Below are 15002 nucleotides of genomic sequence, written 5' to 3' on the forward strand. Positions count from 1 at the left end.
AAAGGGCAAAGATGCAACAGTATTGTATGCATAACAAGGCACACCCGACTTCAGTCTGTACTTCAATACTCGCCTCTAATAAGGAGAAGGGAACTGTGGGGCAGGGGGAGAGCTAGGACTAACATAAGGAAAGGATGTGTCTAAACAAGCAGAGCTCCTCCACATTCCCAGGCCTGTGTCACAGGAACAGAGGAGTCAACAGAAAGAGATCCCAGTGGCCAAGTCTGGAACAACTGGGGAGGACACAGGATTAAGGGAGTACAGACAGGTTATAACCTGGAATGTAAAGTGGGCTCCTGCCGCCATCACCACACCCAGAGACCTAGCCCTAGCCCTGCAGCGTGGACACTGACTGTTCTCTAGCTGTCTGCCCTCACCAAAGAAGCTCCTCTTCACAGCAGCTGGAGATCACCACAGAAAACAACAACTGGTCATGGCGCTCTCATCCCCAGCAGGCATGTCTCTAACAGAACTGCTGCACCCAACACTGGGGAGTGTTACAGAAGGGGGTGGACGGACCGTAAGCAGCAGCGCACAGGAAGCCCGCTGTGAGACTGTCTCCTAGAAATGAAGCAGACGCTACTATCACAGCAATATGGCTGCCCAATCCAGATCCCAACAACACAACATCAAGAGACTTGCTAATATGGGAGAGGGAAACTCACAGGGCTCTACCTCTAGACAAAGAACCAAAAGCTGATGACTGCGGAAAATAAAAGAATTATCTTCTCAGGGGTAGGCCCCAAATTGGTTATACAAACCAAGTGGTACACCCTGAAATCGTATACATACAAGTGACACTAAACAGACTCAGTAAGCTTCATTTATAGAGGTGTGTGTACCAACAATAATGATAAAAAAAAAAAGAGGCCATGAGTTTGAGAGAAAATAGGAAATGATGGGCAGTGGAAAAATGGAGGTGCGAGAGGGAATTGCAGAAATGATGTAATTATACTTTAACTAAAATAAAATATAAATAACCACAAATAAAGATTGATACAAATAAATATATGGAGAGAACAGGTAAATCTCCCGTCTTTTCCCTCAAGAAAGTGGAGTATAACTCTCCATCCTGTGAGGTGTGCTATATATTCCGGCTTACTTCCAAGGAGTATGGTACAGAAAGGCAAAGAAAGAAATTCTACTATTAAAAAATCTGGCAAATACTGTGCTAACCAGGTAATTGTAGTTAACACCAATAATGATAAATCATGTTGACCCAAAGTATTCTTTTAAAAAAACATTTGTTTTATTTTTAATTGTGCGTATGTATGTGTGTCTATGTGTAAGTATTCACAGGTGAGTGCATGTACTCACACAGGTCAGAAGAGGATATAGGGTTCCCTGGAGCTAGAGTTACAGGCAGTTGTGAGATGCCCAACGTACCAAACCTGGGTCCTCCCTGCAAGAGCATCATGTGCTTTTAACAACTGAGCCATCTCTCCTGACTTCCAGAAAGTACTCTTGATATGATATGATGGACCTTTCTCTCTGTGTCTTCTTCCAAAACCAGTAATTCCATTCTCAGACAGTAAACATCTATTTAACTGGGATCCCTCAGAACTGCTCACACTATCAAAAACAAGAAAACATCCTGAAAAACTGTGACATCAAGAGGGGTCTAAGGAAACATGACAACTGGGAGCAGTATAGTATTCTGGTTAATCCTGAAACAGATAAAAGACATTAGACAAAAACCAAGTGAATGCAGATAGAGACTTTAGTTTAAATGTGTAATTAGACAAATGTATCATCTAAGATGATGTTAGTAATAGAGAAAATGGAAATCCAGGTACATGGAAACTATTGTTTTTGCAATTACTCTGTAAATGTAGAACTATTCAAAATAAAAACTTAATTAAAAATGGAAACTGAAACAATCTCTCACTTTCAAATTCAAACAAATATTTGGTGAGTATTTAGCATCACTAAGTCAATGCTAGTTAATCTACAGGATGGTGGATATCATATTGGCTAACCAGCATCCCAATACAGAGCTTTTAACCAAGCCGATGTCTTAGAGCCCAGTTTGAAACAAACAAGAAACTTCCCAAAGGCAAATGTTAGGCACTGTCCTCACCATTATTGTTTTCAAAAGTCACCAGGTGGTTCAAATGTACAGACACAATCAAATAAACTAGTTACCCACTAAATAGTTTACTTATTGGATCAAGTATCATATACCCCTAGGAATCACTTTTGAATTAGACAAAATTAAATCATACTGAGATAAAGCAGTTCATGTATTTAATTTTTATATGCACAAGAACTATTCATTTCATTTTTAATAAGAAACCTTTTTTACAATCTTTTATGAGAATATTTAGAGAATCCTTAGTAAAATTTAACATGTGTATGTTTAAAAACAAGAACGCTTAATCATACACTATTTTGAAATAGTACCCTTTATTCTATTATTTTAAACTCATATAGCAGGGGCCATTCATATAGGCTTGTTCTCTACTACATCCAGTACTCTTTGCTAAGAGTCAAATGTACTTTAAAGTCGTGCGTTATTAAAGAGTCAATCTGTTAATACACACTCTTTAAAAAGCGGATACAATTGCCACAGGCAAGTCAGGGATTTACAGTAAAACGAACAAATACAGAGTTTCTTTAATCTACTCACACTAGAAAGGTGCTAATACCTTACAATGATATACAGGAAATAAATTCTTATGTAACACACCAAATTTTTTTAACCCTGCTGGGAAATGAAAAATAAAAAAAGTATTTGTCATTAAGCGTTAGGGATGCTTTAACACAAAAGCTTTGATGTTGGGAATAAGTATGTACTGCAGAAAGCTATCTTGGTAATTTGATTAATTTAAAAACATCTGTACGAAAATTCCAGCACCTCTCAAGACAAGCTGTTTGTAGAATACATGTGGGTCATGCTCACTACATGCTCTCCTCTACAAGACCCTAGCTATGAACTCGAGAGCCCCATGCTTCATACTTGCTGAAGCCAGAAGAACAGAAAGGCTCTTAGAGGGAGTAGGAGGGAGGAGAACACAGCAGTCATGAAAAGTGGAGGGGTGGACACCAGGACCGAAAGGTCTAAACACGGAAGGGGAACTAAGACATGGAAGGTGTGTGGGAAGAAGGGAAGGTAACCAAAACTAAGGATAAACAAAAAAACCACAGGGAGACTTACTATGTCATGAGCTTATTAAAAATATAACCATAAAAAGAATCTGAAGAGAGGTACCCGCTAAGAATGAGTTGATAATGGTCCTCCAAGAACCCATGGGTTCTTAAACAAAACCCCCAGTACAGACATGGGATGCCTCAATATGGACTGTTGGTCAGGGAGCCCCAAAGTTCCCCAAACAGAACAGGCTGCTGCCACTGTTCATTACTGTCCACCAGAACTTGACCCTTTGTGAAGAAAGCGCATTCTATGGTCACAGCCAAACAGATATCAAGCTGGAGCTGAGTTGGATGCTTCCTCCACACCGGCTAGTCTTCAAGGTCTAGGAAGGTGCTCTTCGGGCTGCATGGGAAAAGTCACCAATGGGCCACAATAATAACCTACCAAGTAAGACATGCCCTACAGTGAAAACAGTACTGTGACTTTGGGGATAACCAACCACTCCACTCGAGAGAACTCATGCCAGGTCTGGTGAACCTGCTCAGAAGCCCTTGACAAAGGGGCCATAGGCCCTAGGGTTAACCTACTACTTGGGTTTTGACAAACAGTCATGTTGCCAAGTGTCTTCTAAATACTCATGTTTATACCCATAGATTATTTATTTGTCCAGTTTTCGTCAGAGAAACAACTTCTTACTCAGTCAGGTAGTAGTTAAAGCAGAGACTCAAAACTAACCAAAGTGATGCTGGAGTTTCAGCCAAATGAAGCCCCAAAAGTGTAACAAATCAAAAAGAATCCACAACTGTCATGAGGAAACAAGGTAAGCTGTGACTCACAGTAAGAGGTTATAAAACAACCTTGATCCACAACTAGAGATGTTAAGATAAGCACAGTCCTGATTAATATGGCCATTATCCTACAGCTGTTCTCCTTGGTGGGGCAGGCTAAGAAAATACTACTCTAGAACCTAGAACAAGTTGTTTTGTAAGAGAACTGCCACTTGTCCAGAGACACTACCATTTCCTCTGCTGCCATCGCTAGATCTCGTATAAACGCCTCACTTGCTTCCTTCCCCTCTGCTTGCTTGCTTTTGTAATGCTGCAGAAGTTTACCTTCCTTTCCTGGATAACTTTAATTTACAACCCGGCAGAAAAAAGGAGAATGGTACTAAACTCATGGGTACTCAAAAAGGTCTTAATCACTAATACATAAAGTTTTCTATAGATTTACTTACAAAGATATATTAAGTATCACCATGTAACAAGTTTAATATTTAAAACTCAAAATAGCTAAGAAATTACTGGCAGGCACATGAAACTGTCATTTAATTAGAATCTCAGGAGCAACACATGGGTTTATACTTACTTAGCCTTCTCTGAAACATTTCTAAATCAACAGCAAAGACATGAAAAAGGACACCCATGTGGACCATGAGCCAACATGGGGTAAGAGACATCAGCAAAACAAAACAGAAAGCTAGAAAACAGGTTGGGAGTTAGAAGGCAGTAAGCACAGCCTCAGGAAAGGCCCCTTCACATTCAGAATCTAAGCTTTCAAGAAGAGAGGCGACAAGCAGCAGATTCTGGCCCCAGAGCAATGAAATCCAACATCATTTACAGTAGTGTTTCGCACAGAGCTACAGAGGGCATTTAGTGCTGCTCTGTACCACTGTACATCCTATGGAGGCCACAACGGACAATCAGGGAATCACAGCAAACACAAAGGAAAGAGATAAGGCAAGCCCCTCCCCCACACCGCCAATGACCATGAAAATGTGGCGATAAAGACAAAGGAAGACATCTTGGATATTAAATACTTGATATGAGAAAGCATAAAAAGGTTAAATGAGAAGTTTGAGGAGATAGGAAAGGAGAGAGAGAGAGAGAGAGAGAGAGAGAGAGAGAGAGAATGAGAATGAATAAGATCACTGAAAGTTTAATCAAGTTCAACAAGAAATAAAAGACATTCCGGAGGGAAAGGAAGAGAAGGGATGGAATTACCAAGAAACAATGGCGACAACACAATAACAAATGAGTCACACGGGGGCGAAGGCATTTCTGACTGAAAAAGCCAGAGGGCAGCACACTATGAAATTTTGAAAAGTCCTACCATAACACTATCATAAAAAGTTTTAAATAGCAGGAATAGTAAGAGTCAAACATTCAACGGCTGAGATATCCAGAACGGCACCCATTTCAGCCTCAGCACATGGGATAAGGACTGAAATCGAGCAAGGCCTTTGAAACCAGGAGCAACGTTATTTCTAACCCAGAACTCAACCCTCAGTATACGAAATAGATAAAAACACATATAGAAGGTCTAAAGAAAAAAAAAAAACCAATGCTGGAGAGTACTATGAAATGCAGCCCATAGGAGAAGGAAGGAACAGAGAAAGCATCAACCAAAGCAGCAGACACGGTCAGGCGCCCAGGTGAAGAGAAGGATTCTCCTGGGATGGTGCTGCAGCAAGTCTGAGGATGACAGACTAGAAGTTATGGATAAAGAAAACATGGCATAATAGCTATGGCTCACAGCTCCTGTATCTAGAAACCAGCAGAACACTAAGAAAAACACAGTTATCAGAAATAGCACGTAATCCCACCACTGACACTTGCAAACAAGATTTACTGCCACAGCTCTGTGTGTGCACTACAGAGGGATTCTCTCCAAGTATGAGCTACTTACAGAGGGAAAAGTAACAAGCAATGAGTTCTCTTAAGGAATTGTAACTTACAGTCAACAATTTCACTCAAATATAAATATATGTACCCTACTAATTCATTACATCACTTTTCAATAAGTATATTTTTTAAAGGTTTAAGTTACATTTATAAAAGTATCCACTAACACATATGCATTAGGCCACGTAAGAAGTGTTTTAAAATATGGAGCTTGCTGGTGATCGCTACCATTGTTCTGGGTCTTGGGCAGCAAAACAGGCAGCAGCAGCAGCAGCAGCAGCAGCAGCCAGCAGACATCACACACCTGGCTGTGGTGCAAGAGCACTATGGTGACACTCTGAGTACGCTGCACGCATGCCCAAACACACGTGTTGATTGTTACAGCCTGAAAAGCTTGGAGTTCAGGTAGAAAAAAAGTTACCAGAACATTCCCATTGCTCTTCCAGTGTCTCAGTACAATGAAAACAGCCCTTTCTAAGTTAGTGTGAAGCAATACAATATTTCTATGTAGCTGAAAGTGTAAGTAGACAGTCTGATACATGCATAAAGACAAAGATTTGTGCAACTCTGACTTAATGAGGTATTTGAAAGTAATGTTCACCATTTCATTTAATATAAAATTCTATATCCATTCAATTCCTTATGCTTTAGTTAGTTAGCATTATGACAAAGGAAATATCTGAACTTCAGTGATAAATTACTTATCACTTCTAAAGACTACAGATTCTCAGTGGTGCAATCTACGCTCTACCTTATAAACTCTGTTAGCACTGTTCTTTTCACTTTTAAATAATTGAAGAACCATGTATAGAATGGTTGCCTTGTTACGTTGCCAAAATAGTGAGATCTTCCAATACTTATGAACATTCAGACACACACACACTCAACTCCCTGCATAATATTTCAATAAACCATACCAACTTCAGTAAAGACACATGGTTCCAAGCCTGATGACCCAAGTTCCATTCCTAAGACCCCACAGCAGAAGAAGACAGACACCTGCAATACTGTCTCTGTCTTCCTTGACCTTGCCATGGCAAGTGTTCTCAAATGTGCACATGCATACAAGCTCACTTGCTCATGTGCGCACGCATGCGCACACACACACACACACACACACACACACACACACACACACTTGCACAAGTGCACACACACATAATTTTTTGAAAAATCAGTTGATTTGTTTAAATACCATATAGCAATGAATACTACTTGTGCCCTAATTAGTAAGCTACAAAATGCATCTGCTACATCTTGACTACACAGATAAATTAGCATAATCTAAATGAAAACAAGAAAGCCCTGTATGCCTACAATTTTATGCATAAACTTTATCAAACTTTGTATTGATCTGTTTAAAAATGAGTGTAAGTTTTGTGAAAATATCTGACTTAACAACACAAGCGCCACTTCAATGACAAACTGGTTTTCCAGTGACATCAGGAGTTGTACAGCTCTGTGAGAAACTGGGATTTCCTCACGAGTCTCATATCAGCAGAAGGAAATGGCTGAATTTGGTACCAGCCAGGGGAGGAACTTGTCTCTGACAACTTGTCAGGACAGACTGAAGCATAGACACTGATGGGCCAGACCACACTTTGACCAACACTGCTTAGATATGACCAACACCTCTTCTCTCTATTTGAACCTAAGACTCATGTCAGGACCCTGGAGATGGACTTGGGGGGAGGTACTCCTGGAACTCTCGTTTGCTCTTCTTCCCAGTGTGCTCATTTGGAATCAATCCTCTCTTCTCCGCTTTGTACTACCTGTTTAATTGGCCTATTCACTATCTGTTCACTCCACCTTGATAAGGATGCCAGGGCCCAGGCCGTGACCCTAACTGTTCTGGTTACAATGGCTAGACACTGGTTATTTGTATGCATGCAGGAGCAGAACTGAATCATCTAATTCTATGTGTAATATTTTAGAAAACTACCAACTGTTTTACACAGTGTGAACCATTTTATATTCAATGAATAAAGGATCCATTTCTTTAGATATTCAGCAGCACTTACTATTTTCACAGCATAGCTGATGGCCAGTTAAAGAAAATTACAGACGGAAAGACACAAACTGTCCAAGTCAAGATAAAACGGCCCTGTAAAGTCTTGCTGTGTCAACTTTATATTCCACTAACCACTGATTCTTAAAACACCAGAAAAGGACAGCAAAAGAAATATTTTAAGGATTTAATAAATGCCTCACTTGTGTAATGAATTAGTAAGTGCTATCAAAAGTTTATAAGAAACAAAATAAAATTACGTAAAAGTGACCCAGATGACCTACAATATCAACTTTCAGAGACTAATTACGAACCGAATTTTCTTCCTCCTCTTCCAGCTCCCGCTGCTGCTCTTGGTGTCTTTTGGCTTTTATTTCCATGGCTTCCGTGATCAGGTCTCTCAGTATTGACACAGGCTTTGCATTCTTGATAAAATGATGCTATAAAGACAAAGTTCAATGGTATGAATTGAGATTTTTTTTCAATTATAGCCAACAAATACTAAAACACACATAACTGGTAACCAGCGTCACAAGTTTCAATAATATTTTATACAACTAATGTTAATTATGAAAATAGCTTTTTGTTTGCTTTAGGAAAAATGTTTTTGAGTCCACTTGTTTAAAAAAATCTAAGCATACACATAAAAATATACTCCTATTAATAATATACTCCTAATAATAATGACCTTAAAGATATAATTGTTAAAAGAAAGTGGGCATTAGGTGGTAAAAGTTTTCAAATATTTAAAGCAGATTAATGATTACAGGTAAAAATAAACTAATTTTGGCACTTATAAAAAATGTAATTAACCTTAATAATCCAATGGTCAAACAAAAGGGAACTAACTTGTTACTTTTACATCATCCCTATTCTGTTATGTCTTGAATTATTTAGTCGCTTACAGGGTAGACAGAAAAAGAACTTCCGCCTCATTTCAATCTATTGCCTCTTTCTTTACTTCCCTCATCTAGCTAAGAAATGACAACATTCTCTATTATTTTATAAGCTGTGCACTTTGATAAGCAAAAGGAAAGCCATCAGAACAGACTAGAACTCTTTTTAATTACATCTTAAAATATGTGTGTGTGTGTGTGTGTGTGTGTGTGTGTGTGTGTGTGTGTGTGTATGTGTACGCACATGTGGAGTCAGTTCTCTCTTTCTTTCTACTATGTGGGTCCCAAGGATTTAAACCAGGTCATCATTCCTGGCAGCAAGGACCTGCACTAGCTAAGTTACCCCATCAGCCTTGAATAGACCTAAACTCTTCACTAAGGAGAAGAGCATGAGAGACAGTAGAAGAAATATATGGGACAGATAAACTATGTTTTTGAGGTAATACTGTAGCTTCAAAATGCAATGCTCATAATTATTTGCCAGTATATATAATCAGAGGAAAACAACCTTGTTTATTTTAATAAAGTCTGATAGAACACACAAAAAAGTACAGAGACAACAAGCCAAACTAGTAGACCAATAGCTGAGGAGCCCCCATGGTACTGGACTAGGCCCTCTGGATAGGCGAGACAGTTGTTTAGCTTAAACTGTTTAGAGGGCCCCTAGGCAGTGGGGATTGGGACCCGTCCCTAGTGCATGAGCCGGCTTTTTAGAGCCTAGTGCCTATGGTGAGACCTTGGTGCAGGGAGGAGGGGCTTGGACCTGCCTCAACTGAATGTACCAGGCTCTGCTGACTCCCCATGGGAGACCTTGACTTGGAGAAGGTGGGAATGGGGGGTGGGGTGGGGGGAAGGCTGGGGGGCAGGAGGAGGGAGAATCTGTGGTTGGTATGTAAAATGAATAGAAAATCTCTTAATAATTTTAAAAAAGGAAAAAATGGGAAACATTTTTACAATAAAAAAAATAAATTCAGATAAAAAAATTTAGTGATGAAGAAATTATAGATACTTGGAAGGGGTTTTAACATGGTAAACAAATTATTTGATAAAACTATCAAGAAAAAAACTGTCAAGTAAGGGAAAAAACAACTGTAAGTATGAATCTTACCATCATTTCAAAGTCCTAGGATTGATTACAAGGAATCAATTCTTTATCGCAGTTAAAGATTCCATCAGGCAAATGATGCTCTACTGACAAATCCCCAAACAGTTCTGCTGTACCCTGGACCCGCACCAGCTGCTGTGCAAAGCTCTAGATCTCTCGCCCTCCTCGCCGGCTGGTTGGGATGGCTTGGCTAAGTTTTTGCTGTGAATGTGAACCCCTGTGCTATGTGCTACCTCTTAGGCAGAACAACCATAAAGTACTGAGCATATACTTCTCCATGACCACCTCCTCCTGTGCCACAGGGTACTTGTGATAACTTCCAGCAACTACAAGAAAAAAGGGAGTGTGCAGAAAATAAGGACCACCCAAGAAAGGAGGAAAAGGGCCAAAAAAAAATGTTCACTGCCCTTCAGGAATTTACTACCTAAGATTAGGAAGACAAATCCACAGTCACAATTTAATTACGGCACACGAGCTCCATTCACAATGTTTAGCACAAGCCCCACTTAAAGAGGTCTAGAAACAAGCTGGGGTATGACTCAATGGCCAACTGCAAGTGTGGCACACCCTGGGTCCTGGGTTCAGTTCACAGCAGCACCTCTCTGCCCCATAAGACATGGTGCTGTGGGGTAATGCCCTTCTACACTGGTTTAATAAAATGCTGATGGGCCAGTAGCTAGGCAGGAAGTATAGGCAGGCCAAGCAGATGAGGAGAATTCTGGGAAGAGGAAGGGCAGAGTGAGGAGTTGCCAGCCAGACACAGAGGAAGCAAGATGACAAGGCAGAACTGAGAAAAGGAACCAAGCCATGTGGCTAAACATAAATAAGAATTATGGGTTAATTTAAGTGTAAGAGATAGTCAGTAATGAGCCTGAGCCAATGGCCAAGCAGTTATAATTAATATAAGCTTCTGAGTGATTATTTCATAAGCGGACTGTGGGACTGCGGGGCCGGGCGGGACTGGGCGGGACCAGAGAAAACTTTCAAATACAACAAGGTATTCACAATATGAAGAAAACAAAAAAAGATACAAAAATGAAGATGTATGAATAGAACTTAGTGGAAGATTTGTGTAGTCCAGTCAACAACACTACTTCAGTGTTCTTTGAGCCTGGATAGGATTAATAGCCAGGCAATTGGAATAAAAGCTTAGGATGAAAAGCCTGGATTTTTATCTGAGAACAGGCTTTAATAAACAAATAAGAGAATAACATATAGGAAAATGTTGATACCATAATTTTGCAATGCAATTGCAGTGGCAAGATACAAGTAAAAATCACTGAGAGCCTGAGGTATAAAATGCAGTTGCCAAAATAGAGAATAAATAAATCTGATGGGAAATGAGAATGATTTGGTGGCAACAAAATACGAGTCAAACAAAAAGAGTAGAATAGAAGGAAGAATTAAATAACATGATGGTCAAACTTTTCAGGTTCTGGAGCCCTTTGGATTTTAAAGCTTTAATTAGGTATGTACAACTTGAAAGTCACATATCTATCCAGATCCAAACAATGAAATCTGAACACTTCTGGCCCTTAGCATCTTAGGTGGGGGACATCCAACCAGTGTAAACAGAACTATAAGAACAGAACCAACAGAATTATAGCCTTCAAAAAAGGTATAAAAATCTCAACCTGGACTATACTTTGTTATCTTCTCAGGGGAAACTGAGGCAACACTTTAAGCCATATCTCAGTTCCAAAGTGTATCTTAACTTCGTGTCATTTATTATAAATTCACAACAATGCTCTGCTTAGAGCTAAATGTCTGAACCTCAAACATCTCCATCTGTCCAGTTCCATGTGTGTTCCTGCTTTCTCTGTAACTGATCTACATACAACTGTGGCTCACAGAGAGGAACTGGTGGGCCAAGCATGGAGGCACACCTGTAATCACAGGGAGCTGGTGAGTTCAAGGATAACCTGGGTGCTACATAGAAAGTCACCATGTCACACACTTGTACATGCACACACACACACACACACACACACACACACACACACAGAGTAGAGAAAGAAAAAGAAACAGGGGAAAACCACCCTGAAAAATTAAAGTGGTAGTTGAAGACCAGTACCATATTATTTGAGTTGAGCATTCTGTGTAGTCAGAGATGAAGTTCTGTCATACACATTGGCACACTTTTAAATAAACATTTTTTTAAAAAATGCAGAGGTGTAACATTGAAATTGTAAAGCAACATTTAAACAAGTGCAGACAAAAACAGGGTAGTAAAAAGAAAGCACAGCAACTGTCATGAATTAGGCATTAGCATACGATTACATGCCACTGTAAATCAATAGAGCAAATTCCCATTTACTTTTAAATCCTAAGGCAAAAGTTCATGGGTTCAATAGTTCAAGTACATGCTTCTTACATGAGATGATATATTCGTACTAAGTACATCTCACTCATGTTTCTTGTAAGAGGCATACTATGCTATCAATACTATCAATAAGCAATGTAAGTACATCTCATGTTTCTTGTAAGAGGCATACTAAAAGAACTTGGGTTAAAGATAAGCAATGATGGGTGACAGTTGTGTACCTTGGTCTGTTTGTGGGGGCCCCTAGCAGTGGGACCAGGATCTGTCCCTGGCCCATGAGCTGGCTCTTTGGACCTATTCCCTATCGTGGGATGCCTTGCTCAACCTTGATGTAGTAGGGAGGAGCTTGGTCCTGTCTCAGCTTGATATGCCATGCTTTGTTGACTCCCATGGGAGGCCTTACCATTTCTGATGAATGGAGGAAGTGGGTAGGAAAAAGCGGAGGGAGGGATGGGGAGGAGAGAAAGGAGGGGAAACTGTGGTTGGTATGTAAAATAAACAAAATTAAATTTAAAAAAAGATAAGCAATGAAATACTGGCCAAATATAAAGTGTTACAAATGATATGATCAAAAAGAACACAACACAAAGAAGAAAAGTAAAACAATATGTATATTAATAAAGCACATAATATAAAAATCATATTTTGCTAAATGCCTAGAATGCCTACATGGCTTTAAGTATGAGAAGAGAATGAATAAAACAAGACTACACCTAAAATTGGGGTAGAATATACAAGGAAACTTGCACATTTTGGGGAGGCATGGAATTAAACTAAATCTTCACCACAGAAATGTCAAAATTAATTCCAAATAGATTAGGGGATTAAGTACTTTTTACAACTGGAAACATGAAAACACTACAGAATAATGTAAGGATATTCAAATATTAATTTAATGCCACTAGATGACAACAAGATGATATGAATAGACATAATTTAGAATGAGATGTGGGCCATTTATATGAAGGGTGTTTTTTTTTAAATACTTCAAAAGAATAAGATGAAAATACCAAATTCTAAAAGGAAATGAAGTTTTGCTGTTCTCTAAATTAAAAAATTAAACCAAAAGTGAATAAAGAACTTACCTAAGCTAATAAAAGAAGAGAAATTACCTTTAAATCAACCTATCATATTCTTTCTTTTTAAAAATGTATCGATTTTTTGAGAATTTCATATGTAAGTGCTATATTTATATCATTTCCCCCCTTGTCCCTCTAATTCCTCCCATATTCCTGAATCTTTTTCAATTTTATGGCCTCATTTTCTTTAATTATTATTGATACACACACATTTGTAAATACAGCCTGCTGAGTTATTTGGTGTTGCTCATATATGTCTATCTACTTAAGGCTGGCTTTAACTATTATAGACATATACACACACACATTTGTAAATACAGCCTGCTGAGTTATTTAGTGTTGCTCATATATGTCTATCTACTTAAGGCTGGCTTTAACTATTATAGACATATACACACACACATTTGTAAATACAGCCTGCTGAGTTATTTAGTGTTGCTCATATATGTCTATCTACTTAAGGCTGGCCACTTAAGACTGGATAAACTATGGGGGCTCACCCCTGGAGAAGAGTGACTCTCCCTTTCTCAGCAGCCATTAAATGCCTATACCTATTAACCTGGGGTTGTGAGATCCCCTCCACCTTGGCATACCATAAGCACTAATGATCACACTCTTCAAAGCCTCTGTCCCTGTAAAACTGTTGTCTCAAGCCACACAGCCAGAAAACAGATAAGCTGGTTAGACACAGATTTTGACAGCAGCCATTCTCCTAGGGCAAAGAGCGCAGAGAGCACTACAGCACCATCTCCACTAGCACATCGGTGGGGAATTCAGACTTCTGTTCCCCTCAACTGTCCAGGCTTTCAACTGAGATGATACCAAAAAAGACCAATTGCTAACACAGGAGAGTCATCTCCACAAAGTAAAGTACCCCATCCTCAAATGGAAAGTGTCAGTAAAGACTATGTGAGAGCCTGGACTTAGAGCTTTACCAGGTGGTAATAAGATATGCCACTCCCTCCTCGTTGGGGCAGGGTCACAGTGATCACCACTATTTGGCTATGATGAGGCCACAGTATCAGTATAGGCCACTGGAGGAATCTGAGCATGCTCTCACCCTCAGCAAAGATCAACATGCCCTTCCTGCAATGTCAAAGGAGACCCAGGAAGGAATGTGGACTTCTACCTTCTGCAATCAAGAATAAGATGGTAACCCTCTACCCACTGAAACAGCAAATGAGGATGCTTGCTGTAACACTGGATTTAAATGAAGACCCAGGTGAAGCTCAGTAGTAGAATGGCAGCTAGCATTTGTGAAACGCTGGATTTGATCTCAAGAACTGAGAATTTTAAAAAAAATAAAAATATATAAAGCAGGACTGGTGGCACAGACCTATAATTCCAGCTATTTGGGAAACAGATGCAGGAGATTCACAAGTTCAGGTCTGTCTGAGCTATAGAGTAAATTCAAGGGACCACATAAACAACTTAGTGAGCAACTGTCTCAAAATAAAAAAGAAGCAAAAGGGCTAGAAGCACAGCTCAGGGTAGAGTGCTTGTCTAGCCCCACCTTCAGTCTCTACCATGAAAATAGACAGATGTCAGACAGACAGACAGACAGACAGATAAGATAGATTACTGACAGATAGATCCCTGCTAGCAAGCTAGTTAGATGATAGATAGATAGATAGATAGATAGATAGATAGATAGATAGATAGATAGATAGATCGATAGATAGGATGGACAGAGGGGCATCCGAATGGATGGACAGAATCTAGAGTCCAATAGCATGACTGTGGTGGTTTGAAAGAAAATGGCCCCCAAAGGGTGGGGCAGTATTAGGAGGTGTGGCCTTGTTGGAGGAAGTGTGTC

The 15002-nt window shown here is 39.6% G+C and overlaps 1 protein-coding gene across 3 annotated transcripts in view; it reads right to left on the minus strand.

The window, feature by feature from the left end:
- Stk3 (serine/threonine kinase 3) overlaps positions 1-15002 on the minus strand; it is a 244072-nt gene that overhangs the window by 86555 nt on the left and 142515 nt on the right. For all 3 annotated transcript variants that reach the window (XR_008220441.1, XM_052747606.1, XM_052747607.1), the window contains one exon: positions 8098-8223. Coding sequence is in view for 2 of the 3 variants with exons in the window: in XM_052747606.1 (XP_052603566.1) it covers positions 8098-8223 (126 nt within the window). In the remaining variant the exon portion in view is untranslated. The remainder of the gene's footprint in view (positions 1-8097; positions 8224-15002) is intronic.

Source organism: Peromyscus californicus, unplaced genomic scaffold (assembly GCF_007827085.1).
Source record: "Peromyscus californicus insignis strain IS unplaced genomic scaffold, ASM782708v3 Scaffold_20__1_contigs__length_68692818, whole genome shotgun sequence".
Classification (NCBI taxonomy): Eukaryota; Metazoa; Chordata; class Mammalia; order Rodentia; family Cricetidae; genus Peromyscus; species Peromyscus californicus.